The sequence below is a fragment of the Mobula hypostoma genome, chromosome 4 (genome assembly GCF_963921235.1).
Source record: "Mobula hypostoma chromosome 4, sMobHyp1.1, whole genome shotgun sequence".
In the NCBI taxonomy this organism is placed as follows: domain Eukaryota; kingdom Metazoa; phylum Chordata; class Chondrichthyes; order Myliobatiformes; family Myliobatidae; genus Mobula; species Mobula hypostoma.
In genome coordinates, this window is record NC_086100.1 from 177,097,456 (window position 1) to 177,125,264 (window position 27,809).

The window sequence follows — 27,809 nt, forward strand, 5'->3', positions numbered from 1 at the left end:
CTGGTTTTGAAGGACCAGGTGAGATTCTCTGCCAGGTAAACACCAAGAAATTTGGTGCTTTTAACGATATCTACAGAGGAGTCATCGATGTTCAGTGGAGAGTGGTCGCTCTGTGTCCTCCTGAAGTCAACAATCATCTCTTTTGTTTTGTTCACATTCAGAGACAGGTTGTTGGCTCTGCACCAGTCCATTAGCAGCTGCACCTCCTCTCTGTATGCTGACTCGTCGTTCTTGTTGATGAAATCCACCAACACGGTCGTGTCATGATACACGTGTAGGGTGACAGCAGCTCATAGAAATACATCACAGGCAAAACAAAGCACCATGCAGTGGGGCGGGGGGGCTCTGTACTGCTAAAGGTGTCCTCTTCAAGATTAAACCGAAACCTTCCCTGCAGTCTCAGGTGTTAGATAACGTCTTTCCATGCAATCCAGCATGTGGCTGATTATGATCCACAAACCTCCCTCCCATCATTCATCAAACTCAAGCACTAAACTATTACAAAATGTAACAACGTGTCCCAAAAGCAACAAGGGTCAAGACATACTGTACAAAGATACATTATTAAGCAATGCATCTGATTTTGTTAACAGATTAATGACATGTAAATTTTTATTTAATTACTGTCATAGTATAACTGCATTCAACAAAAAAGTTTGATAGGGAGAAACTACTAGAAGTTGACAATAAGCCATAGAAAGTCTGCAGTGAGCTCAACAAATCTGGCAAGTGATAAAACATCTGAAGATCAATGAGAAAGGTCATAAAGGAACTAGATGTGCTGCAGAATCAGTTTATGCCAAACAAGGTCAATATTTTATCAAAATAAATATCAAGGGCAATTAAAGAAATTAGAAAAGAAGACAAAGAAAAACTTCATGGTGTGAAGAGAATCTGAGGGCAGAATGAAGTCTAAGAAGATGGAGGATGGTCTGCTGATAGAGCTAATCTGGGACTGGAATTGGGTCTGATGCTAGTGTTGGTCTGAGGGTAGTGGGGGATCTGTGGATGGAGTGAGGTCGGGGGTGGAGCTGGTCTGACAATGGAGTTTGTCTAAGGCTGGAGTGGGGTCTGGGGATGTGGTTGGTATGAGGATGGAATTGGTCTGGCAAAGGAGTTGGGGTTGAGGATGGAGTTGGGTCTGAAGAAGTGGGATCTGAGGGTGGAGTTGATCTGAGGATGGAGTTGGGTCTGAGGATGGAATTGGTCTGAAGACGGAGTGGGGTCTGTACCTGGAGTTGGTCTGAGGATGAAGTTGTGGCGGAGGAAAGACTGGGATTTGCGGATGAATCAGAATCAGAATTAAATTCAATATCATAGGCTTTGGTTGTGAAATTTGTTAACTTTGCGACAGCAGTGCAATGCAATACTTGATAACAGAAAAACAGTGAATTACAGTAAAGATATATATACATAATGTTTGTGTGTGTATTAAATAGTTAAATTAAATTAAATAAGTAGTGCAAAAACAGTAATAAAAACATAATGAGGTAGTGTTCATGGGTTCAATGCCCATTTAGGAATCGGATGGCAGAGGGAAAGAAGCTGTTCCTGAACCGCTGAGTGGGCGCATTTAGGCTCCCGAACCTCAGAGAAGAGAACACGTCCTGGGTGGTGGGTGTCTTTAATGATGGACGCCGCCTTTTTGAGACGCCGTTCCTTGAAGATGTCTTGGATACTACGGAGGATGAGATGGGCTGAGTACTGAGATTACAATAGCAAATATCAACAACAACTCATTATATTGCAGACCTGCACAATCAGGCAGCCAGTTTCTGCTGTTTAAATAACGACACCAGCGTTGTAACTTCCAAATCCAAATTCAGAACTTTTCATTTTTTATCATTTCAGTTTAAAAAGTTGCACTTTGAAAATGAATAACATGGTATCATTGAAGTAATATCTGCTAAAATCTCATATAAACAAATTAGATTGCGTAATTTCTCAAACAAAAATTACTTATTGCTGATTGTAATAGTGTGTATGGCAATGTTGAAATCCATTTGGGCATTTAGCTTTCCTGATGCAGACCCAGGGGAATTACATTGGATTTCATTATAGGCACCGATCAGACAGATTAGATTTTACTGACCGTCATGTGATACCGTACTCCCGATGTTCCGTTTTATTTAAGATTGTGTTATAGACGGTAAATCCACTCTCAACAACAGTCACAAAACTGACTTATCTATCCTCACCCGACCGACTCTTGCTGGGAAGCAACCAATTCATATTTACATTTCCACGTAGTCATTTTTTTGTGATTGTACTGTTCACCGTTTTTACATTGTGAACCTCGGGAGTTCCATCTCAAGCCTGTCAGTTTGACGATGGCATCCTACTACAGGACGTCCCCAGGTTAAAACAGACTTCCGTTCCCAAAGAAAAGTTGCAGTCCAAACTGCTCATCAACTGGAAATTAACAGAAGCAGTGTGTAGCCAGGGCTCACAGACACAGCTGCGACGGGAGGGAGCGAGCAGTCGCGGGAAGAGCCACCGCCAGCCAGCCTCACTGAGCGGGTAGATTTTCTCAGCGCTCCCTGCGCTGCTCAGCTCCACACAGCCCCCTGTTGTTGAAGCTCAGGGCGAGGTGGTAGGGAGAGCGGACCCGCGGAAATTACCGTTCCCACCTGGCAGAAGTTGCCTGCTGCTCCACATCTCTCCGGTCACCAAACACTTGTCCATATATACGGAGTGCCCATAAATCGGACGTTCATAACTCCGAGAGGGAGTGCACATGTGTCAGATTTAGGATTGGTTGAGTTAGGACTTACTCCCGATCAGGGGAATCTCTCTGAAATTCAAGAAGGATCCAACCACCCTGCTTATGGATTGTTTGACCCACTCCCGTATGGGAAGAGGCTACCTACGCAGCATCCACACCAGGACCACCAGACTCAAAAACAGTTACTTCCCCCCGGTATAAATGCTGATGAACACCTCCCCCCATTAACCCCCCCCCCCACACACACACACACACCATCCCTCATCACCAGCGTCACTTTATGGACGTACAATGAGTCTGGGTACATAAATGTCATTTGTACATTGTGTTTTTTTAGGATTGCATTTTTATTTATGTTTATTGTGTTGTTTATGCTTATAGTGTAACAATCATATTCAGAGTAACAATCATTTCCTTTCCCTTTACACTCAGGTACTGAAGCAATCTTGAATCTTGAATTACTTGACCTGTTATCTTTTCTTGATTATTACCTTCACACAATGAAGCGCAGGAAGTCTCCCTTTCCATTTCTCCATAAATGCTGATTTTAGAGTCACAGAATCATGAAGCACAGGGAGAGACCCTTCAGCCCATCTAGTCTGTGCTGAATTCTTGTTCTGCCTGGTCCCTTTGACCTGCTCCTGGACCATAGCCCTCCATACGAACACTCTGCCCCCTCTCCCCATCATCCAACATCCTTGTAAATTTTCTCTGTACTCTTTCAATCTTATTGATATCTTTCCTGTAGGTAGGTGATCAAAACTGCACACAATACTCCAAACTTGGCCTCACCAACATCTTATGCAACTTCAATATAATATCTCAACTCCTGTACTCAACCTTTTGATTTGACTAATGTGCCAAAAGCTCTCTTTATGACCCTATCTATCTTTGACACCACTTTAAAAGAATTATGGATCTCTATTCCCTTTCTACCGCACTCCTCAGTGCCCTGCTGTTCACTGGCCCACCTCCTCCCAAAATGCAACATCTTACACTTTATGCATTAAATTCCTTCTGCCATTTTTAGCCATTTTTCCAGCTAATCCAGCTTCCTCGCTGTCTGCAAATTTGCTGATCCAAAACATAGATTATTTTAGAAAAATAATTACAGAAAAAAAAGACAGACTCATATTGAGTTCAGATTGGCAATGCTAGGGTTGGGTTTGGTTCTGGTTATTTGCATTTTACACCAGAGCAAATTTCTATTTCCTTCTACGTGTAGATTAGGACAAAAAAAACCTACAAGCATTTCAGCCCTCCTCCATTATCTGTGTTATTTGCAGTTCTCTCCAACAGAGCTAAGAGAAACAGTTGAGCCTACATGAACTTAACGTGTTTACCGAGACATCTTAGAGTCTAATGGCATGGTCACGGGGTTGCACAGTAGCATAGTGGTTAGCACAACACTTTACAGTACAGGCAAACCGGGTTCAAGTAGGGTGTTTGTACGTTCTCCCCGTGAGCATGTGGGTTTCCTCCGGGTGCTCCAGTTTCCTTTCACAGTCCAAAGAGGTACCGGTTGACAGGCTAATTGGTCAAGGTAAATTGTCGGGTGATTAGGCTAGGATTAAATCAGGGGACTGCTGGGCAGCGCGGCTCAAAGGGCCAGAAGGGCCTATTCTGCACTGTATCTCAATAAATAAATAAAGCTATGATTAGAAAACTTAACAGCTTCACAAACAAAATAAGGTTTATGGTTTGGATATGAATTCTCTGGTGGCCTAGAAATTCAAACCTCAGTTGATAGCATGAAATACAATAACAGTGGCAGCACCGTTGCACACAGCCTTTAATTTTAACTGCTGCTGCCAGATGGAGATGAAATTCTAGACGAGCTGACCTCATAGAATCCCAGAGCACAGAAACAGACCCTCCGGTTCACTCACATCATGCCTGATATCGAGTACTCAATTTCTTTTTAGCTTACTTATAAATATTCTAAACTTTGTTTAGCACTCTTGTATAATATTTAACAATAAATGAAAATTTCATTCTTCCCTTGCTGTTGAGCTGTCCGTCAGAACTTGTTAATGTGGTTGTCCGGCTAGCCAGCTCATTGGTACCAATGCTGTTGACCGTGAGACCATAAGCATAAGACATAGGAGCAGATTTAGACAATTCGGCCCATCAAATCTGCTCTGCCAATCAATCATAGCTTATTTATTATACTTCTTAAACCCATTCTCCTGCCTTCTCCATGTAACTTTGACAACTTTACTAATCAAGAACCTATCAAACTCCTCTTTAAATATACCCAGTGAATTGGCCTCCACAGCAATGAATTCCACTGATTCACCACCCTCTGCCTAAAGAAATTCCTTCTCATCTCTTTTTAAAGGGACATCCTTATGTTCTGGGCCGTGCCTTCTGGTCCTAGACTCCCCCACTGTAGGAAACATCCTCTTCACGCCCACTCTATCCAGGCCTTTCAATATTCCATAGATTTCAATGAGATTCCCCTCCACCACCACCAACACTATTTTTTCCTTTAAATGACACCCGAGCACCTGATGTTCAAAAGGGGAAGGCACACAAGAGAAATTAGTGCAGTCTTGTGGGAGATTCCCCTCAAGGCCATTATTGAGCACTGCCACCAACCAGGGGATCTTAGTTCTTGTAATATACTTGACTGCAGTGGTCAATGACACCTTATAGAGGCATGGTGGTGATGCTGAAAGTTTGAATCCCAACAGGGATGATGGGGAATTTAAATTCAAATAGTTAAATAAATATGAAAGTAATGCTTATATGAAGTAGTTGTAACCATGAAGTTATCAGATTGGGTGAAAAGCCCAACTGGTTCATTAATGTTCTTCAGTTCAAAGTTCAAACACCAAAGTACATTTATTGTCAAAGTACATACTGTGTATGTCACCATATACAATTCTGAGATTCATTTTGTTGCAAGTGTTCACAGTAAATATAAAGAAACACAATGGAGTCAATGATCAACCACACCTAACAAGACAGACAAACACCAATATGCAAAAAACAATAAGCTGCAAATACAGAAAAGAGAAAAAATAAGAATGGTAAGTAAAAAACAATAAATGCTGAGAACATGACATGAAGAATCCTTGAAAGTTAGTCCATTAGTTTTGGAAACAGTTCAGTGATGGGGCGAGTGAAGATATCCCCTCTCATTCAAGAGCCTGATAGTTAGGGGTAATAACTGTTCCTGAACCGAGGCTCCTACACCTGACGGCAGTAGCAAGAAGAGAGCATGGTCCTGATGGTGGGGGTTCTTAATGGTGGAGCTGCTTTCTTGTGGCAGTGCTCCATGAAGATGTGCTCAATGCTGAGTGAAGGCAGGAAATCTGCTACCCTTCGCTTGTCTGACCTATGAGCCAATTATATGGCTGTCTATTATCTATTTCCTCAGTTCAGGGATAATTAGGCTCATTTCAACGGAGAGCAGGAGTAGGGAGGGAGAGATTGAAGTTTCAGATACTTAATATTTTTAGGATTAATTAAATTTAAATACATGCAGCATTTAATTATTGTCAAGACTTCTCCAGTACTTTTTTTCTTAATTAATAATTAACACTTATTTTTTTAAATCAACAATTAAAAAATTGACCGGGACACGGAAGATAGTGGTGCATGTCATTGAAGATATTTCCTGTGATCTTTTTATGCTAATCTGCCTGAGTAAACAGGACCTCAGTCTAATGTTTCTTTAAATAAAGCAGCACCTATCACAGTGAAGAACTCCACACTGGCACTGACATCATCCTAAATTGCGCCCAAGTGGGAAATGAACCTTTAACTTTAGAGCCACTCCCTTTATTACTAATATTGTACATGAGCTTGATAAATGAAAGCTTATGCTAATATCAGCAACAAGATAAACAATGGATCTCAGAAACCCCATTCTGTGTGCATTGAGTATGATCTTATTACAACTTATTACATAAAACACTGACTTTTCATTTTTCTTTCTATTAAAAATATTCCTCCTTGTGTCACTGCATAATTTTTGACTGTGTAAGCAGACTGACTGAAAATCCAGTTTAAGGTCACTGTTCTGTGTAACACAGAGACATATTGTAAGCCAAAACCTTTCAGTGAATGCATCCCTGCAGCAATGATGTAGTTGGGAGAGGAACCAATGCATATGCCAAGAGGCTGAATCAACTGACACCTTCCAAATGATTCTCTCCAGATGTACATTCAGTGGCCACTTTATTAGGTACCTCCTGCATCCAGTAAAGTAGCTACTGAGTGTATGTTTGTGGTCTTCTGCTGTTGTAGCCCATCCACTTCAAGGATCAAAGTGTTGTGCATTCAGAGATTCTCTTCTGTACACTACTCTTGTAATGTGTGGTTATCTGAGTTACCAGCACCTTCTTGTCTCCTTTGACCTCTCTCATTAACAAGGTGCTTTTGCCCACAGAACTACCACTCACTGGATTTTTTTTTTGTTTGTTTTTTGCACCATTCTCTGTCAACTCTAGAGACAGCTGCACGTGAAAATCCCAGGTGATAGTCATAGTCATAGTCATACTTTATTGATCCTGGGGGAAATTGGTTTTCATTACAGTTGCACCATAAATAATTAAATAGTAATAAAACCAGAAATAATTAAATAGTAATATGTAAATTATGCCAGGAAATGTCCAGGACCAGCCTATTGGCTCAGGGTGTCTGACCCTCCAAGGGAGGAGTTGTAAAGTTTGATGGCCACAGGCCAGAATGACTTCCTATGACGCTCTGTGCTGCATCTCAGTGGAATGAGTATCTGGCTGAATGTACTCCTGTGCCCACCCAGTACATTATGTAGTGGATGGGAGACATTGGCCAAGATGGCATGCAACTTGGACAGCATCCTCTTTTCAGACACCACCGTCAGAGAGTCCAGTTCCATCCCCACAACATCACTGACCTTACAAATGAGTTTGTTGATTCTGTTGGTGTCTGCTACCCTCAGCCTGCTGCCCCAGCACACAACAGCAAGCATGATCGCACTTGCCACCACAGACTCGTAGAACGTCCTCAGCATCGTCCGGCAGATGTTAAAGAACCTCAATCTCCTCAGGAAATAGAGATGGCTCTGACCCTTCTTGTAGACAGCCTCAGTGTTCTTTGACCAGTCCAGTTTATTGTCAATTCATACCCCCAGGTATTTGTAATCGGCCACCATGTCCACACTGACCCCCTGGATGGAAACAGGGGTCACCGGTACCTTAGCTCTCCTCAGGTCTACCACCAGCTCCTTAGTCTTTTTCACATTAAGCTGCAAATAATTCTGCTCACACCATGTGACAAAGTTTCCTACCGTAGACCTGTACTCAGCCTCATCTCCCTTGCTGATGCATCCAACTATGGCAGAGTCATCAGAAAACTTCTGAAGATGACAAGACTCCGTGCAGTAGTTGAAGTCCGAGGTGTAAATGGTGAAGAAAAAGGGAGACAAGACAGTCCCCTGTGGAGCCCCAGTGCTGCTGATCACCCTGTTGGACACACAGTATTGCAAGCACACATACTGTGGTCTGCCAATCAGTCAGTCTGATCAGCAGTTTGTTGAGATACTCAAACCACCCCATCTGGCACCACCAGTCACTCCTCGGTCAAAGTCACTTAGATCACATTTCTTCCCCATTCTGATGTTTGGTCTGAGCAACAAATGAACCTCTTGACCATGCCTGCAAGCTTTTATGCATTGAGTTGCTGCCGCATGATTGGCTGAATAGATATTTGTATTAATGAGCAGGTGTACAGGTGTACCTAATATAATGGCCATGAAGAGTATATAATCAAGATGGACATTTATTATCACAACTCCTGCTCTATTCGATTTAGAATCACATCTTTGTGAGCCTTTATGTCACCTATTCCTTTCTGATATTCCCCAGAACCATTTCTTGTGCAGGATCTCAACTCAAAATATTGACGAACATCATAGTTGTCAATGACAGGGCATAGATAGGAAGGATGCAAGCAGCAAAATGGAAGGGGATAAATACTGGCTTCTGTCCCCATCCTTTCAAGTTCTGACCAAGGGTCTCAGCCCAAAATATCGACTGATTATTCCCCTCCATAGAAGCTGTCTGACTTGCTGAGTTCCTCCAGCATTTTGTGTCTGTTGCTCAAGATTTAATAGGAACCGGAGGGACAACTTCTTTACATTAAGGGCGACACCTATGTGGAATGAGCTGCCAAGTGGTTGAGGCAGGTACAATAAAAACTTTTAAAAGACAATTGGACAGGTACATGGATAAGAAAGGTTCAGAAGGTTATAGACCAAGAACTGGCAAATGGGCCTAGCTTGGATGGAGCATTCTGGTTGACATGGGCCAGTTGGACTGAAGGGACTATTTCTGGTCTGACTCCTTGAGTCTATGATCCTGATCATCTTCCTTCAAGTTCCCTTAATTCCATATTTTTCACAATAGGCTGCAGTCGTTATTAAGGATATGCTGGATTCACAGGGGTTTATGAGGGGTTTACTGCTTTGGTTTTAGTCAGGGCACCATATTGCTTCCTGTTTTTACTATTTTGGTTTTGCAAAAGAAAGTTAAAGACTGCCCATGTTAAAACTAACCCAGCAAATTACAGCTCAAAACATCACACATGAAATGCTGGAAGAACTCAGCAGCTTAGGCTGCACCTATGGAAATGAATAAACAGTCGACATCTCGGGCCGAGACCCTTCTTCAGGTTTTGAAAGGAAAGGGGAAGACACACCAGAGTAAACAAATGGGGGGAGGTGAAGGAGGATAGTTAGAAGGTGATAGCTGAAGCCCGGTAGGTAGAAAAGATTAAAAGCTGGAGAGGGAGGAGAAGAGTTTGGACCAGAGGAGAAAGGGAAAGAGGAGGGGACCCAGGGGGAGGTGACAGGCAGGTAAGAAGAGATAAAAGGCCAGAGTGGGGAATAGAAGAGGAAGGAAAGATATTTTTACTGGAAGGAGAAATCAATATTCATGTTATCAGGTTGGAGGCTACCCAGATGGGATATAAGGTGTTGCTCTTCCACCCTGAGGAAGTCATGGACTAACATGTCAGAATGGGAATGGGAATCGGAATTAAAATGTTTGGCCACCAGGTTGTTCCACTTTTGGCAGATGGAATGGAGATGCTCCTCAATCCCTTTTCTCTCAATCTTCAGCAAATTGATTGAAAGCATTGTTGGCAGTGATGTCCAGTAACACCTAGAGGAGAATTGGCTGATGTTGTGTACTTGGATTTTTAGAAGGCCTTTGACAAGGTGCCATTCATGTGGGTGCTTAACAAGCTTTGAGCCTATGGTATTACGAGAAAGATTCTATCATGGATAAAGCAGCAGCTGATTGGCAGGAAGCAAAGAGTGGGAATAAAGGGAGCCTTTTCTGGTTGGCTGCCCGTGACTAGTGGTGTTCCACAGGGGTCTGTGTTGAGACCAATTCTTTTTACGCTCGATGTCAATGATTTGGATGGTAGAATTGATAATTTTGTTGCAAAGTTTGCAGACTATACAAAGATAGGTGGAGGGCAGGTAGTTTTGAAGAAGTAGAGAGGCTACAGATGGACAGAGAGAGATTAAGAGTGAAAGAAGTGGCAGATAGAATACAGTGTCCGGAAGTGTATGGTCATGCACTTTCATACAAGAAATGAAAGGGTTAACTATTTTCTAACTGGAGAGAAAATACAAAAAACTGAGACATAAAGGGACTTCGGAGTCCTTGTGCAGGATTCCCTAAAGGTTAATTTGCCGGTTGAGTCTGTGGTGAGGAAGGCAAATACAATGTTGGCATTCATTTCAAAGGGACAAGAGTATAAAGGCAAGGATGTAATGTTGAGACTTTATAAAACACTGATGAGGCTTCCCTTGGAGTATTGTGATCAATTTTGGGCCCCTGATCTTAGAAAGGATGTGCTGAAACTGGAAAGATTCAAAGGACGTTCATAAAAATGATTCCAGGATTAAATGCCTTGTCATATGAAGAGCATTTGATGACATTGGGCCTGTACTCACTAGAATTCAGAAGAATGATGGGTGACCTCATTGAAACCTAACGAATGGTGAGAAGCCTTGATAGAGTGGATGTGGAGAGTATGCTTCCTATGGTGGAAGAGTCTAAGACAAGAGGACACAGTGTCAGAATAGAGGGCATCCTTTTAGAATGGAGATGAGGAGGAATTTGTTCAGTCAGAGAGTGGTGACTCTGTGAAATTCTTTGCCATGGGCAGCTGTGGTGGCCAATTATTTATGTATGTTTAAGGCAGAGGCCGATAGATTCTTGATTGGTCAGGGCATAAAGGAACACGGAGGAAAAGCAGGAGATTGGGGCCGAGAAGAAAAGTGGATCAGTCATGATGAAATGATGGAGCAGACTCAATGGGCCAAATGGCCTAATTATGCTCCTATATCTTGTGGTCTTAAACTGCTCCTGACACTTGATCTGGGTTTTCCGTGGACCACCAGGTTCCAGAACCTTATCCAAATGATATTCCAAAGGTAAAACTTCCAGATAAAAATGCAAGTGCATCTCATGTTAGTGGGCCAATGGATCAATGGAAGTACATCTCCACTTTCAGAACTGTCTAAGGCTTGAACCCATAGTTTAACTTGAGGAAGAAGAAGCTTAGAGGAGATCTCACCCAGAGAGTGATTGTGATGTGAATGCAGTGCCCCAGAAGGGGGTGGGGGCAGGTACTCTCACTACATTTAAGAAGTGTGATGTAATAGGATACAGACTAAGTGCTGGTTAGTGGAGATAGCTCCATTGGTTCTTGTTGATTGGCACAGATCATGACTTGACTTGTTGGCAAGACCCCACCTCCTCTATGAGTCAGAATGATCTGGTTTCATTTCTGCCGACAAATTACTCTTGGAGTAGTAGGAGGCAGGAGAATCAAAAGGGAAGGACAAATTGAGAATAAAAGCAGAACAAGTGTTACACCTGCCCCTACGCCTCCTCCCTCTCTACCTTTCAGGGCCCTAAACAGTACTTCCACGTGAGGCGACACTTCAACTGTGAGTCTTTTGGGGTCGTATAGTGTGTCCAGTGTTCCGGTATGGCCTTTTGTACGTTGATTGGGAGACCGCTTTGCTGAGTACCTATACTTCGTCCGCCAGAACGAGCAGGATCTCCCAGTGGCCACCCATTTTAATTCCACTTTCCCATTCCCATTCCGATATGTCTATCCATGGCCTCCTCCACCGTCATGATGAGGCCACACTTAGGTTGGAGGAACAACACCTAATATTCCTTTCGGGTAGCCTCCAACCTGATGGCATTTCTCAAACTTCCAGTAATGCTCCACCCCCACCATCATTTCCCATCCCCTTTTCCCCCCTCACCTTATCTCCTTGCCTGCCTATTGCCTCCCTCTGGTGCTTCCCCCCCCCCCCACTCCTTTGCTTTCTTCCATGGCATTCTGTCTCTTTCACCAATCAGCTTCCCAGCTTTTTACTTCATCCCCCCCCCTCTACGTTTCATCTATCATCCTGTGTTTCTCTCTCCCCTCCCCCACCTTTTAAATCTACCCTCAGCTTTTCTTCTCCAGTCCTGCCGAAGGGTTTCGGCCCAAAACGTCAACTGTACTCCTTTCCATGGATGCTGCCTGGCCTGCTGGGTTCTTCCAGCATTTTGTGTGTGTTGCTTGGACTTCCAACATCTGCAAACTTTCTTTTGTTTATAAATTGAGAGAGAGAATTGAGAGAGAATGTTACTGTGAAATAATTGGGGGGTGGGGAGGCAGGATTGCTATAATATCTAGCTTGGATTTAAGGAACCAAACCTATGTCATACGTATTAAAAATATGTAAAGGAAAGAGAAAGAAGCCCTAATTAATATACATTCAATGGTAATCAAAGTGAACACTCCACTGACTGGAGAGATGTCTGGCAAAAAGGAAGGTGGTTTTAATTGTTGGTGGGAGGGGTGGGAGGGGTGGGAGGGGTGGGGGGGGTTGGAGACACCTTGGCAGTGATTTAACAAGGTAGTCACCTCAGGTAATGAACACTGGCATTGTTCATGATGCGCATTCCCTCATTCGAGAATAAAAAGGCCATCATTTTTCATTAACAATGAAAAACAAACAGTGGAAAAATAAACTGAACCACATGGAATGTCCATGTCCAATCATGCAGGTACAAACGTTGCTCTTTCAGACATTTTCAGTCTGTTAAGATGATGGCATTTAATGAGTCTCTATAACATCTCCTCTCTAATTTCCATAAGACCATAAGATATAGGAACAGAATTAGGCCATTTGGCCCATCAAGTCTGCTGTGCCATTTCTTCATGGCTGATCCATTTTTCCTCTCAGCCTCGATCTCCTGCTTTTCCCCCATGTCCCTTTATGCCCCAACCAGTCAAGAATCTGTCAACCTCTGCCTTAAATATACATACAGACTTGGCCTCCACAGCTGCCTGTAGCAATAAATTCTACAGATTCACTACCCTCTGGCTAAAGAACTTCCTCCTCATCGCTGTTCTAAAAGGACTCCCCTTTATTCTGAGGCTGTGTCCTATGATCTTAAACTCTCCCACCAAAGGAAACATCCTCTCCACATCCACTCTATCGAGGCTTTTCACCATTCGATAGGTTTCAATGAGGTCACCCCTCATTCTTCTGAATTCCAGCAAATACAGACCCAGAACCATCAAACGCTCTTCATGTGACAAGCCGTTCAATCCTGGAATTGTCTTTGTGAACCTCCTTTGAACCCTCTCCATTTTCAGCATATCATTCTAATGTACGAGGCCCAGACCTGCTCACAATATTCCAAGTGAGGCCTCACCAATGACTTACACTGTAGAACTGCAACATAAATGTCACATCTCCTATCCCCACAATACTGTGCAAAAGTCTTAGGTCCATATATATAGCTAGGATGCCTAAGACTTTTGCACAGTACTGTATTTGTCAACGTGGAGTGGAGAGCGAGTTTGTAAGTCTGGCAGGAGCAAAAGATGTTGGGAATGGTGAGGGTGGCTTGCCACAGTAGGGGTGTGGGACAGGGGGCAGAGAAGTAATGTCTTGGGTGGGGTGTTGGCATTGGTGCGGACTCATCCAGCTCTGAGACACCAGGCAAGGTCACCTGATTCCAAACAATTGGTTTATTGATCATTAGAGAATGTCTTTCTGTTACTTCCCACTCCCTCCCTTCAAATTCAGAATCAGGTTTATCATCACTGACATGTCATGAAATTCTGTTTTTTTCAGCAGTAGCAGTACAGTGCAATACATAATATTACTGTGCGAAACTCTCAGGTACCCTAGCTATACAGTACTGTTATGCCTTGACTGAAGAAGACCAGTGTACTAATTGTCTCTTTTACTACCCTATCTACTTGTGATGCCGCTTTCAATGAATTCTGGACTTGTACTCCGAGGTCCCTGCCTAGGGCCCTACTAGTCATAAGTCCTAAGCTGGTTTGATTTTCTAAAATCCACCACTTCACACTCATCTGTATTAAAATCCATTTGCCATTTCTCAGCCCACTTCACTAACAGATCAAGATCCCCCCTGTAATCTTTGATAACCTTCTTCATTCTCAACAATACCTCCTAATTTTACGCCAACTACAAACTTACTGATCAAGCTCTGTGCGTTCACAGATTAACCATTTACATGAATTATCAATAGCAAAGTGCCCTTTACTGACTGCTGCAGCACACCATGAGTCACCAGTCTCTATTCGAAGAAACAACACTCACCCACCACCCTCTGCTTCCAACCACCACGTGAATTTTGAATCCATCTTACCAGCTCTCTCGAAGTTCCTGGGACTTAACCATCTAGATCAACCTACCGTGCACGAGCTCTTTGAAGGCTTTGCTAAAGGTCTACACAGACAATGCCCTACCCTCATCTATCTTTCTGGTTACCTCTTCAAAAAATTCCCAGAAACACATCAAGCACAAATTTTCTATGTACGAAGTCATATTAATTCCTCCTAATCAGATTCTGTATTTACAAATGCTGGTAGATCCTGTCCCTCAGAATTCCCCCACTACTGATATCAGGCTGACCTGCCTGTAGTTCCCTGGCTTGCCCTCTCCATCCTTCGTAAACAACGGACTTACATCAGCAACCTTCCAGTATTCAGGAAATTCACTGGGGTCTGACAATAAAGTAAGTAGCTCTGCAAGGCCCACCACAATTTCCTCTCTTGCCTTTCAACAAAGTCTGATGATGCACTTGGTCAGGCCTTGTGGACTTGCCCTCCTTAAAACATATTCACTTGTTTCCCCTACCTCTTAAGTAACTATGACTTTCTCCTCAGTAAACACGGAGGAGAAATGTTTGTTGAAATTCCCACTGGATTGAGACATACGTGGCCCTGCTGATCTTTAAGAGGATCTACTCTCTCCTTAACCACCCTTTTAGTCTTAATATAGCTGTGGAGCCTCTTGAGATTTTCTTTACCCTACCTGCCAGATCTATCTCTACCTTCTTTACCCTCCTGATTTCCCTCTAAGGATACTCTTAATCTTTACATAGCCATTAAAGGATAATCTCATCCCTGAACTTCTAAACCTGATACATATTTTTTTTGCCTAGAGTCTCAATATCTCATGTCAGCCAAGGTTCCCAAAACTTGCCAAGTTTACCCTTCACTCTTACAGGTCCTGGACCCCTGAGATGCTACTTAAAGATTAAACAACTATGATGAAATATTATTGTCTTGAAAAGTTAACTCTGTTTCTCTCTCCACAGAGGCTTCCAAACCTGTCGAGTACTGTAGTAAGATATTGGTGATACAAGGATGTTGGTGAGGTCTAATTTGGAGTATCATGTGCAGTTTTGGTCACCCACCTACAGGAAAGATGTAAACAAGCTTGAAAGAGTACAGAGAAAATTTACAGGGATGTTGCTGGGTCTGGAGGACCTGAGTTATAAAGATAATAGGTTAGGACTGTATTCTTTAGTACACAGAAGATTAAGAGGCGATCTGATGGAGGTATACAAAATCATGAAGGGTATAGATAGGGTAAATGCAAGCAGGCTTTTTCCATTGGGGTTGGGTGGGACTACAACCAGAGGTCACGGGCTAAGGGTGAAAGGTGAGAAGTTTAAGGGGAACATGAAGTGGATCTTCTTCACTTAGAGGGTTGTGAGAATTTGGAATGAGCTGCCAACACAAGTGGTGCATGTGAGCTCAGTTTCAACATTTAAGAGAAGTTTGGACAGTTAGATGGATGGTAGGGCACGGAGGGCTGTGGTGCCAATGTAGGTCGACGGGAGAAGGCAGTTTAAATGGTTTTGAAATGGATAGATGGGCTGAAGGGCCTGCTTCTGTGCTCTACTTCTCTATGACTCAGTGAGTAGTCAATGCAGGGTATGACATTGTGTGATCTAGTAATTACACAGCAACAGCTATAGTATTCCTACCAGCCTGTGCTATTAGAGCCGGCTGTATATTGTACCTGGTTATCAAACTAAAAGCACTGCTGAATGTCTACTCTAGTTGACAGTTGGCAGTGACAGTACACTGGCTTCCCTGAAGGAAAGGTCTGCAGTTCTTCAGCAACGTTTACAAACACAGCTTCTCCCATGCCCTTTAAAGCCAATAATGTACTTTTTGAAATGGAGTCACAGTTCCAACATAGGAAGCATGGCAGCCAGTTTGTATACAGCAAGTTCCCATAAGTAGCCATCAGAAAACATCGGATCGTCAGATAACTTGAGACACAACAGATTCTGCAGATGTGGAAATCTTCAGCAACACACAAATTGCTGAAGGAACTCAGCAAGTCAGCCAGCATCTATGGTGGAAATAAACCGGAGTGTCGACCATTTATTTCCCCTCATAGATCCTGCCTGACTTTCCAAGTTCCTGCAGCACTTAAAAGATGAGAGATTGGCTTTATTTGTCACATGCACTTTGAAACATAAAGTGAAATGCGTCAAATTAAATCAGCGAGGATCTACCAGGTGGCAGTGTTTCCGACACATAACTTACTAACCCTAACCATATTTCTTTGGAATGTGGGAGGAAACTGGAGCACCCGGAGGAAACCCAAGCAGTCATGTGGAGACTGTTCAAACTCCTTACAGACAGCAGCGGAAATTGAACCCCAAACTTACAGCTGGTGCCATATTAGCATTATGCTGACTGCTATTCTACTGTGCCACCCCATATAATGTGGAACGCTTCATAAATTTACTCCTGTTCCTCTCCAGATAATTTATTTTCCTGATGTTTATTGTGACCAAGGATAAAATGGACAAGATCTGGACTTCTCAGTACTACTTTACATCCAGCTGGGAGAGAAGACAGTTATATTTTATAAACATACATTCTATGTTGTATTTTACTGATATTCTACATGTGCTTGTCAAAATTGTGTGTGCAAAGACTAGGCCTCAAGCCTCAGAGTCGCCTGTTTACAGCCGCTAGGAAAGAGGCGTCGGAACTGATGCGCTCCACCGGGGACAGTGTGGCGCAGCATCCAGGCTGGAGTCGGTGCTGCCCCCAGTGTTCGCTTGGCAGGAGACAAGCTCCACTGTGGCTTGAGTCTGGACTTTTTTATTGCGCGACTGTGTCGTACCAATACCTCTACGTGCTTGCTATCCTGTATGTGCTATGTGTGCTTTGTGCTATGTGATTGTTAGTGTTGTGTTTTGTGCCTTGGCCCCAGAGTAAGCTGTCTTGTTTGGCTGTATTCATGGGTATTCATGTATGGTTGAATGACAATTAAACTTGAATTGAATTAAGTCCCCTCTGAAGGAAGGCAATTGTCAGTGTGTAGCATGCCTTTAGCCAAGGTTGCTGAGCTCAGGGACACTGCCTTGGGTTTCTACCATTTAAGTACTCCCAATCAGAATCGGGTTTATTATCACCGATTTAATTTGTCGTTTTGCGCTGCAGTGCAATACATTAAAAACCACTGTAAGTTAGGATAAGAAATACATTAAAAATAAGTAGTACAAAAAGAGAACAAAATAGTGAGGTAATTAAAGTTCATGGGTTCGTGAACCATTCAGAAATCTGATGGTAGAGGCCACGAACCTGTTCCAAAAATTTTGAGTGTGGGTCTTAAGGCTCCTGTCCTTCCTCCCTGATTGTAACAATGGGAAAAGGGCACATCCTAGGTGATCGAATCAGGCCATGCACTAAGGTGACTAGAGACCTTCGGCATTTTTCACTCATTTATTTTAGGGATCTACGTAGCACTGGCATAACCATTATTTATTACCATTGGAAAGGGCCCACTGCAGGCATTATAGTCCTTCTGGTAAAGGCATTCCCACACTGTGGTGAGACAGAGAGAGAGTGAGTGAGTGAGAGAGAGAGAGAGAGAGAGAGAGAGATATCAACCATGTCATAAGGAAATATAAAATGGGTGTTGCCAGTGTTTTCCTGTGGCTTGTAGTGGTGTTTATGGATGATGTTTAGATTAAAGAGAGATCAGCTTTATTTGTCACATGTACATCAAAACATACAGTGAAATGCATCAGTGATGAACAAAGTCCGAGGTTGTGCTGGGTGGGAACAGCCAACATGTGTCACCATGCTTCTTCCAGCCAACATAGCATGCCCACAACTCACTAACCATAACCCACACATCTTCAGAATGTGTCTAAAATGTTTCCTAATGTTGATAGTGTGATAGATGTAAAACCAACATTGACACATATGTTTTGGTTGTGTTCTGTATTGAAACATTTTTGGAAATCTATTTTCTCTACAATTTCTAAAGCTTTAAAAATTAATTTACAACCTAATAAATTGACAGTTTTTTTCGGTATAATCCTTCAATATATTCATGGTATTTCTATATCAGACCAACATGTAATTGCATTTGTCACATTATTGGCCAGAAGGGCTATTTTATTGAAATGGGAAGATGCCTCTGCTCCCACTTTGATACAATGGTCCTCTCAGGTGATGCTACGTCTTAGTTTGGAAAAAATTAGAAGTCAAACTTTTGATCCTCGATTTGACTTTGAGAAAAGGTGGGGTTCATTTGCCCGCTACTATTTTCTGATCTGAGTTAATTAAGATGGTTTCCTTCTGATTCTTGTTTAAATGGATTTGAGTTGGCAGATTGATGTTTTTCTTTTATGGAAGCTTGTATGGTGTATAGCTCTAGGGTTGTGCTCCCAATGTTTTTTTTTTGTCGTTTTTTTGTTAGCAGGGATTTTTTGTTTTAGTTAGTAGGGGTTCATTTTTTCCTTCTTTTTTTCCCTTAAAAATTCTTAACACTTCATTTTTTTCTTATTATTATTGATATATTATTTAGCTTTGTTAATCAGTTATTTGGTAATTTAATTCCTCATTGTATATATTGACATGTTGACTTGATTAACTTAATGTTTTTGTTGATCTTCAATAATAATGAATAAAAAAGTTTTAAAAACGAAAATGGAATGTGAGAGGAAACAGAAGCGCCCAGAGGAAACCCTCGCAGTCACGGAGTAGATGTACAAACCCCTTTCAGACAGCAGCGGGAACGGAACCCTGATTCCTGGTGCTGGAGAGCGTTACAGTTCCTAAGGTTGTGATAGCGGGGCCGGGGGGGGGGGGCTGGAATTAGAGATGGCATCTCCAACTACCTATTAAATGCTCCCAATGGCGCGCGTCTCAGATAGTATCTGACAACCAAGTCTAGCTCCTGGCCTTCACGTGCGGCGTAGTTACTAAGCCCGGCGGAAGCGTTTCTACCGATAGGAGAAGGGAGAAAGGCGGGTTACTGGTGCCTTCAAAGCAGCCGCTTTGAGCAGACGAGGCTCGTCAGCCGTGGTTGGCAGTTCATCTAGGTAGGAGAAGGAAAACTGATCTCGAACCTCCGCTGACTTGCATCTATACACGCTCATGGAGAAGGCTTCGGGAGTAAACCCCAGGGAAAAATCCGGAGCTGGACTCCCTAAAGCAGTCCTGCATTGAGTTCAATGCTGACAGGCCATTCCTGTGACGCCACTGGTGCCAAACTGCATCGGTCCCTGCCGTTCCTTTGGGTTAATCGGATGCGTGGAGAGAGGGAGATTGCTACATGTGCAACTGCTTGGTCGAACTGCCAGGCTTGCGTATCTAGGCAGCCAGGACGCAATATCCAAGGGTTTCACCCAGAAACGTCGACTGTACTCTTTCCCATACATGCTGCCTGGCCTGCTGAGTTCCACCAGCTTTGTGTGCGTCTGTTGATCCATGGCCGACCCTGACCGACAGAGGTCTACTCCCACTACTCACTACCTGCTACGCAGCCATGCTAGCCACCACGAGAACTAGGCGAGGATCATAGTGTGAGGTTGAGGGGATACTAGAGACAGGAGATCAAATCTATCCATTTGATCACTTATTAAGTATTTGCCAACTTCGACTCCCTTTGCCGACAAAGGCCACTGCGGAAGACCCGCTGCGCACGCACACGCCTTCTTTCAGAATTTGACCCCAGCTCAGAGACCGGCACGACAGCCTTTCACAAACACCTGCTTCCACTTCTCCTGCCCTTACCATCCCCTTTCATCCATTTCAGTGTTTTGGTCCGGGCTCGCCACTGAGACCCCGTACACAGGAAGCAGCCTCCGTCCCGAAGGCTTGTCGAGACGCCTGAGCAGCTATTAGCGTCCCGGCGAGAGGCAGAAAGGGGAAGCGAGGCGAACTGCCGCTTCCAGCCTGACCATGTAGAGCCCAGTGAAAGCAAATACTGAGGACGCCTTCCCAGTTAAACATCTGCTGAGCAGTCGGTGAAAATGGCTCATAAGGGCGGTGCCGTTCAGTTGCAATCCCCAGCGGTCTGGGTGGTCTGCTTACGGCCACGCCCGGTTTCCAGGCGAAGACACGGCATCTCATCCCTTGTTAGCGCCGAGTATTCACGCCCACTGCTGCGAACTGGCCGATCAATACATCTCGTCCAGCCGCGATGTTGCTTGTTTTAAAACCTCAACTCCAGCATTACTTAGGGGCATTTGGTTTCTTCTCACGCATATTTGGACTGTTTTGTTATTAGGGAAGAATTGGGGTGGTTTTGGGATTTGTAGAGGTGCAGTGTGAGGCCCTGAAGTGCTTGTCCAGACCCAGACCCAGACCCAGACCCGGACTCGCTCTGCTTCGGCAGATGCAGCAACATCTGCAGGGACGTCCGATCCCTCAGCCTATCCCACGGCCGTCCTGATTAATGCGCGCAGATAAAACCCAGTCATTGGCTCTTTATACTTAATGTACACATGAAACCAAGCCCTTCCCTTGAAGTGTTTACATTGCAGGTGCAGTGCTGACTCAGCGATTAGTCCCGAAACATCGGCAGTCCCTTTCCTCCCTCTGACCCGCTGAGTTCCTCCAGTAGATTATTTGTCGGAATCAGAATCAAATCCATTATCACCGGCGTGCATTGGGAAAATTGTTGTTTTGTGACAGCAGTACCGGGCAAAACATTAAAATTACTGACAATTATAAAAATAAATTAATAGTGCAAAAGACCAATAAGCCAGTGACTCAGCCTCCTGGGCCCTTTGGGGTGGAGAATTCCAAAAATTCACCATCTGAGTGAAGACATAGCTCCTCATCTCAGTGCTCTGCCCACTGCAGCCTTCTATGGACATTATATCTTTTAACTTTAAGACCAGAATAGGAGCAGAATCGGGCCATTCGGCCCATCGAGTCTGCTGGCCATTTCATCATGGCTGATCCATTTCTCTCCCAACTGCATTCTCCTGCCTTCTCCCTGTAATCTTTCACGCCCTGACTTAACAAGAATCTATCAACCTCCAACTTAAACACCAGAGAATACAATCCTAGACTCTTCAATGTCTCCTCATATTAAAGTCTCACCATCCCTGAAAGCCAAACCTTCTGGAACTCCTTGTCATAGGAATATGCTTCTTTATGTAAGGCAGCCACAATGGTACACAATATTTAAGAAGTGATCTCAACAACACATGGTTAATGGCAGGATCCTTAGTGGTGTGAAGGAACTGTGGGATCTTATAGGTCTTTTACACAGAGAGTAATGGGTGGGTGGAACATCCTGCCAACAGTCGTCGTAGAGGCAAATAGACCAGGGCCATGTTAGAACCTTTCAGATAGGTACACGGAAGGTAGAAAAATAGAGGGCCAGGTAGGAGGGAAGGGTTACATTGACTTTGGGATAGGTTAAAGGTTGGTAAAACTTCAAGGGAGAAAAGACCTGTAATGTGCTGCATTGTTCTATATTTATTGAAGGAAGTTGCTTCAGGCTTCTCCAAGTGTTCTGTTGCTGTCCTTCATGGATGCATCTTCTAAACAATAGACTGTGGATAAGCTACCTTAACTATATTTTCTTTCATTATTGTACAGAAGTCTGGCCTACAGCTTCCAACTCATTAGCTTACTCAGTGATTCAAAGCCCGAGCCTTCTAACCCACCTCACCAGTGCTCACTTCACAGCACTTAACCATTTTATCTCATACTCTTTTCAGTAATAGCATAGTCTAGTCCAGAAATTCCAACTCGAACAGCACTGTGGGAGTGTTGTCACCAGAAGGACTGCAATATTGGGATCTAGTAGGTTTGTGTTGTGATCTGATTGGTGTATGCCTTGCTGGGATACAGTGTTGGAACATGATGGGATTATGCTGTGTGGAGGCCTTGCATTTTTGTGCTGCATTAACGCATGGTGGGTTCATGCTGTGTTGGGGTCTGGTGGGTTCATGCTATGTTGGGGCCTGGTGGGTACGTGCTGTGTTGGGGCCTGGTGGGTTTGTGCTGTGTTGGGGCCTGGTGGGTTTGTGCTGTGTTGGGGTCTGGTGGGTTCATGCTATGTTGGGGCCTGGTGGGTTCATGCTGTGTTGGGGCCTGGTGGGTTTGTGCTGTGTTGGGGTCTGGTGGGTTCATGCTATGTTGGGGCCTGGTGGGTTCATGCTGTGTTGGGGCCTGGTGGGTTTGTGCTGTGTTGGGGCCTGGTGAGTTTGTGCTGTGTTGGGGCCTGGTGGGTTTGGCATATGTTAGGATCCAATAGGTAAATTGGTTTATTATTCAAACTTGGACCAAATTTAATTTCCAAAATTTATATGATACCATGTTGGAATTAAATTGTTAAGTTGATACAACAGTTTATTATTTTCACATGTTCAAAGGTACAAACTTTGTTTTGCATGCCATCCACACAGGTCATTTCATGAAGGTAGTACAAAGAAAACAATAGCAGAGTGCAGAATAAAGTGTCCCCGTTACAGAGAAAGGGCAGTGTGGGTAGTTAAAACGGTGCAAGGTAATAACGGGGTAGACTGTGATGCAAAGATTCCATTTAATGGTACAAGGGGACCGTTCAATAGTCTTATAACAGCGAGGCAGAAGCTGTACTTACAGGCTTTTGTATCTTTTGCCTGATCGGAGGGGGAGAAGAGGGAATGTCCAGGCTTGGTGCTGTGTTGTGTTATCGTGGGTTTGTACTGTGCTGGGATCTGCTGGTCTTTCTTTTAGCAGTCTTGAATTGCATTCACGAAGGTGACTAAACACTCAGCAGGTCTGACATCATCCGAAGTGGGGTGGGAGGGGGTTTAATTCCAGTGTCATTTGCATCTCAGTATTTCATGTTGGGATTAATCCCTTTTTTTTGGGGTGGGGTGGGGGAGGGCACTGGGAGCCAGGGATCGGAGATCCGCAACGCAAGCGCTCCCACAGCAAACTGGCAGTTTACTGCTGTCATTTAACCATCGTAATAAAAACTAAAACAAAGAAACAGCCTGAGCTGACGGAGCAGTCAAGTTTACACCCAACAATAAATCCAACTGCAGCAGGCTCAGTCAACCTGTTTATTGCGCGATTCTTTCCCCCCAGTTGTATTTCAAAATAAGAAGCAAAAATGTGGAGGAAAGGGGCGACGAGAGGTGGGGGTGTGGCTGACTGCCAAACGACTTTTTGCAGACAAAAGCTAAAGATAAAATTGGGAACATGTAAAACCCCGCCTCAGATTTCCCCGGAGCGTTGGAAGAAAGAAAACGAAGTTTTCTGGGCTAAAAAGAAAACAAATAGTTTAACACAGTGAGAGCGTGCAATGTTCACTTCGAACCGCCGGTGTGGGCAATACTGGAGATGAGTACAAGCCTTAATAACAACCTCCATCTTCGGCAGCTGCTGTTGTGACCCACTGAGACCTAACCGAACACGCCAGTGAAACTGGATCCGTGCCGGTCTAATTATAAATAACGTTCAATGCGACTGTGATCTGTACAGCTGGCCCACAGAGCTCCCTTCCCTGCCTGTCGGATATGGCAGGCAGCGAGGAGCGAGCGTTCCCTACACCAGCTTTTCTTTCATCGGACAGCGATAATTTCAGTCTCTCATCCACCGCCTTTATTTACAGAGCCGTATCAGCAAATGAATCAGCTCCCACGCACAACTCAGTTCCTTCTCTGAACACAGACCAAGTCATCATTGAAAGCATTTGCAGAGATTATTATCGGTCGATCTCACACACACCTTTCAAGCTGCCGTCAGCGCGGAGCCTGTCTCAGACACATGGCCAGTTGAAGAATTCACGGCATTATTTACGGGACTAACACATGCAAAATGATGAAGGGTCCCAGCCCGAAACGTCGACTATTTATTCCTAGCCATAGATGCTGCCTGACCTGCTGAGTTCTTCCAGCGTTTTGTGTGTGTTACTCTGGATTTCCAGCATCTGCAGAATCTCTTTTATGTTTATTATTTACAGAAAGCCCTGGCTCCTGTCATTTATTTCATTCGGGGTCTTTGGTAACGCGAGAACGTTATTCATCCTGTGATTAAATATAGACCTGTCAAATGCCGAAACACCCCTCCCCAAATATTCCTTGACACACAACCCCTCTTTTGCGGCGGGGTTGCTTAGATTTTGAAGGTTAGAAAAGAGTATTTATATAAACAAGGAACGCGACAATATTTCAGCCGCTGCGTACTGCGTTCATCTAATGAGCTGTACTACAAAGCATTTTCGCAAATACTCCATTATAGCTGCAGCATCGAACGGAAGAGGGAAAATAATAAACGCGAACATTTGAGAGAGAATAAAACATTTTAAAACCTGCAATACTCACACGACTAGTCTAGAAATGATCCATGAGACCATGGCGCTTGGAAGGGCTTGTTTGTCTGCTAGCAAGGGAGGAGTTCCTCTCTAACGGATCCCGGGCTCGACCATTTGTATGTTTCGTCACCTCACCGACAAGCCCAAGTGTTCCGAGAAGGGATCATAGAAAGATAAGGACTATTCTTTAACCATGTCCTCTCACGCAGGACAGCGGGTAGCGCTGAAGCTGAATGCGCGTCCCTACATCACTATTTACATAACCTCTCTCGCAACCGAACTCTTCCCTCGACGGGCACCATATAAGGCAAAAGCGAATAAACTGGTAGATTGTGCTTTTAATTCTCCGCTGGTGATCATCCGGGAGGACAAACCGGAATAATCCTCTCGGGCGCTTTGTGCTTTGTCATGGTTACTTGCAGTAACCCTGTTCCCAGCATAATAGCGATGGGCCAAATGGAGTTAATCTGTGCTGCATCATTGCAGAAACAAGATGCTGGGTCCTGGGGCAACGCGCAAAACTCAAAGGGTCGGGCGGCATCTATGGAGAGAAATGGACAGGTGATGTTGTGGATCCAGCCCCTTACTCAGGACTGTCCACCTGAGCTGTGTGTTGTGCTGCCTCATTCTCCCAACACAACAATACTTATATTTTAGATACTTGTATTGAGCAGTCCGGCCATGAATTTGAGCTTTCCCAGAGGCCAGGCAGTTTATGCTCTCTGTATGCAGTGCATTGCTGGTTCTCTGCATCACTTCAGTGGACAATGAATTGGTTCTTGGTTGCTGACAGAACTCACATCATTTAGAAGGTTCACCATTTTAATGTGTTTTTACAAGTTCAAGTTCAATTTATTGCCATTCAACTGTATACATGTACACCGCCAAACGAAACGTGCCTCCAAACCAAGGTGCAAAACACAAAACATATAATTCACATCCTTAACATTACCACAAATAAGTTAATAAATAATAAGGTGCATTTGCAACACAGTTTCGAACGAGGTCGGAGGCAACATCGGATGCACAGCATCTCTGGCAGGGTCTGCAAGACATTACTTCCTGCAAAGCGAAACCCAATAGAATGAATGGCAGTGATGCTTCACTACCAGATGAACTCAACACCTTCTATGCCTGCTTTGAAAGGGAGAACATAACTACAGCTGTGAAGATCCCTGCTGCACCTGATGACCCTGTGATCTCTGTCTCAGAGGCCGATGTTAGGCTGTCTTTAAAGAGAGTGAACCCTCGCAAGGCAGAAGGTCCTGATGGAGTACCTGGCAAGGCTCTGAAAACCTGTGCCAACCAACTAGCAGGAGTATTCAAGGACATTTTCAACCTCTCACTGCTACGGGTGGAAGTTCCCACTTGCTTCAAAAAGGCAACAATTATACCAGTGCCAAAGAAGAATAGTGTGAGCTGCCTTATTGACTATTGCCTGGTAGCACTCACATCGACAGTGATGAAATGCTTTGAGAGGTTGGTCATGACTAGACTGAACTCCTGCCTCAGCAAGGACCTGGACCTACTACAATTTGCCTATCGCCACAATAGGTCAATGGTAGACGCATTCTCAATGGCTCTCCATGTGGCTTTAGACCACCCAGACAACACAAGTACCTGCATCAGGATGCTGTTCATCGACTATAGCTCAGCATTTAATATCATCATTCCCACAATTCTGATAGAGAAGATGCAAAACCTGGGCCTCTGTACTTCCCTCTGCAATTGGATCCTTGACTTCCTAACTGGAAAACCACAATCTGTGCAGATTGGTGATAACATATCCTCCTCGCTGACAATCAACACTGGCGCACCTCAAGGGTGTGTGCATAGCCTACTGTTCTGCTCTCTATGTAGACATGACTGTGTGGCTAGGCATAGCTCAAATACCGTCTATAAATTGCTGACCATACAACCATTATTGGTAGAATCTCAGGTGGTGATGAGAGGGCGTAAGATATGCCAGCTAGTGGAGTGGTACCGCGGCAACAACCTGGCACTCAACATCAGTAAGTCGAAAGAGCTGATTGTGGACTTCAGGAAGGGTAAGACGAAAGATCCAATCCTCATAGAGGGATCCGAACTGGAGAGAGTGAGCAGCTTCAAATACCTGGGTGTCAAGATTTCTGAGGATCTCACCTGGTCCCAACATATCGATGTAGTTATAAAGAAGGCAAGACAGCGTATCCCTTTTGCCTATCACCTGTCCAGCTCTTGGCTCCATCCCTCCCCCTCCTGTCTTCTCCTATCATTTTGGATCTCCCCCTCCCCCTCCAACTTTCAAATCCCTTACTCACTCTTCCTTCAGTTAGTCCTGACGAAAGGTCTCGGCCTGAAACGTCGACTGCACCTCTTCCTAGAGATGCTGCCTGGCCTGCTGCGTTCACCAGCAACGTTTATGTGTGTTGCAAGACAGCGATTATACTTTATTAGGAGTTTGAAGAGATTTGGCATGCCAACAAGAACACTCAAAAACTTCTATAGTTGTACCGTGGAGAGCATTCTGACAGGCTGCATCACTGTCTGGTATGGAGGGGCTACTGCACAGGACCAAAAGAAGCTGCAGAAGGTTGTAAATCTAGTCCGCTCCATCTTAGGTATTAGACTACAAAGTACCCAGGACATCTTCAGGGAGCGGTGTCTCAGAAAGACAGCATTCATTATTAAGGACCCCCAGCACCCTTTTCTCACTGTTACCATCAGGTAGGAGGTACAGAAGCCTGAAGGCACACACTCAGCAATTCAGGAACAGCTTCTTCCCCTCTACCATCCGATTCCCAAATGGACATTGAATCTTTGGACACTACCTCACTTTTTTTTAAATATACAGTATTTCTGTTTTTGCATGTTTTGTAATCTATTCAATATACATAATTGATTTACTTGCTTATTTATTATTATTATTATTTTTTCTCTGCTAGATATGTATAGCATTGAACTGCTGCTGCTAAGTTAACATCACGTCACATGCCGGTGATAATAAACCTGGTTCTGATTCTGATTCATTAAAAAGTAAACAGTATAACACTGCTGGTACTTCATACATGATGAGACCTGGATAGTGACAGGGAGTTCAATAGTCTAACGGCCTGGGGAAAGAAGCTGTTTCCCATCCTAACAGCTTTTGTGCTAATGCTATGGTACCTCCTGCCT

The 27,809-nt window shown here is 44.0% G+C and overlaps 1 protein-coding gene across 1 annotated transcript in view; it reads right to left on the bottom strand.

The window, feature by feature from the left end:
• The window catches only part of reep1 (receptor accessory protein 1), a 101,698-nt gene extending 76,811 nt beyond the window's left edge, over positions 1-24,887 (bottom strand). Inside the window, exon 1 of the mRNA XM_063047061.1 lies at positions 24,664-24,887. Within this exon, the coding sequence (XP_062903131.1) occupies positions 24,664-24,695 (32 nt within the window). The 5' untranslated portion in view covers positions 24,696-24,887. The remainder of the gene's footprint in view (positions 1-24,663) is intronic.
• Positions 24,888-27,809: the final 2,922 nt, after the last annotated feature.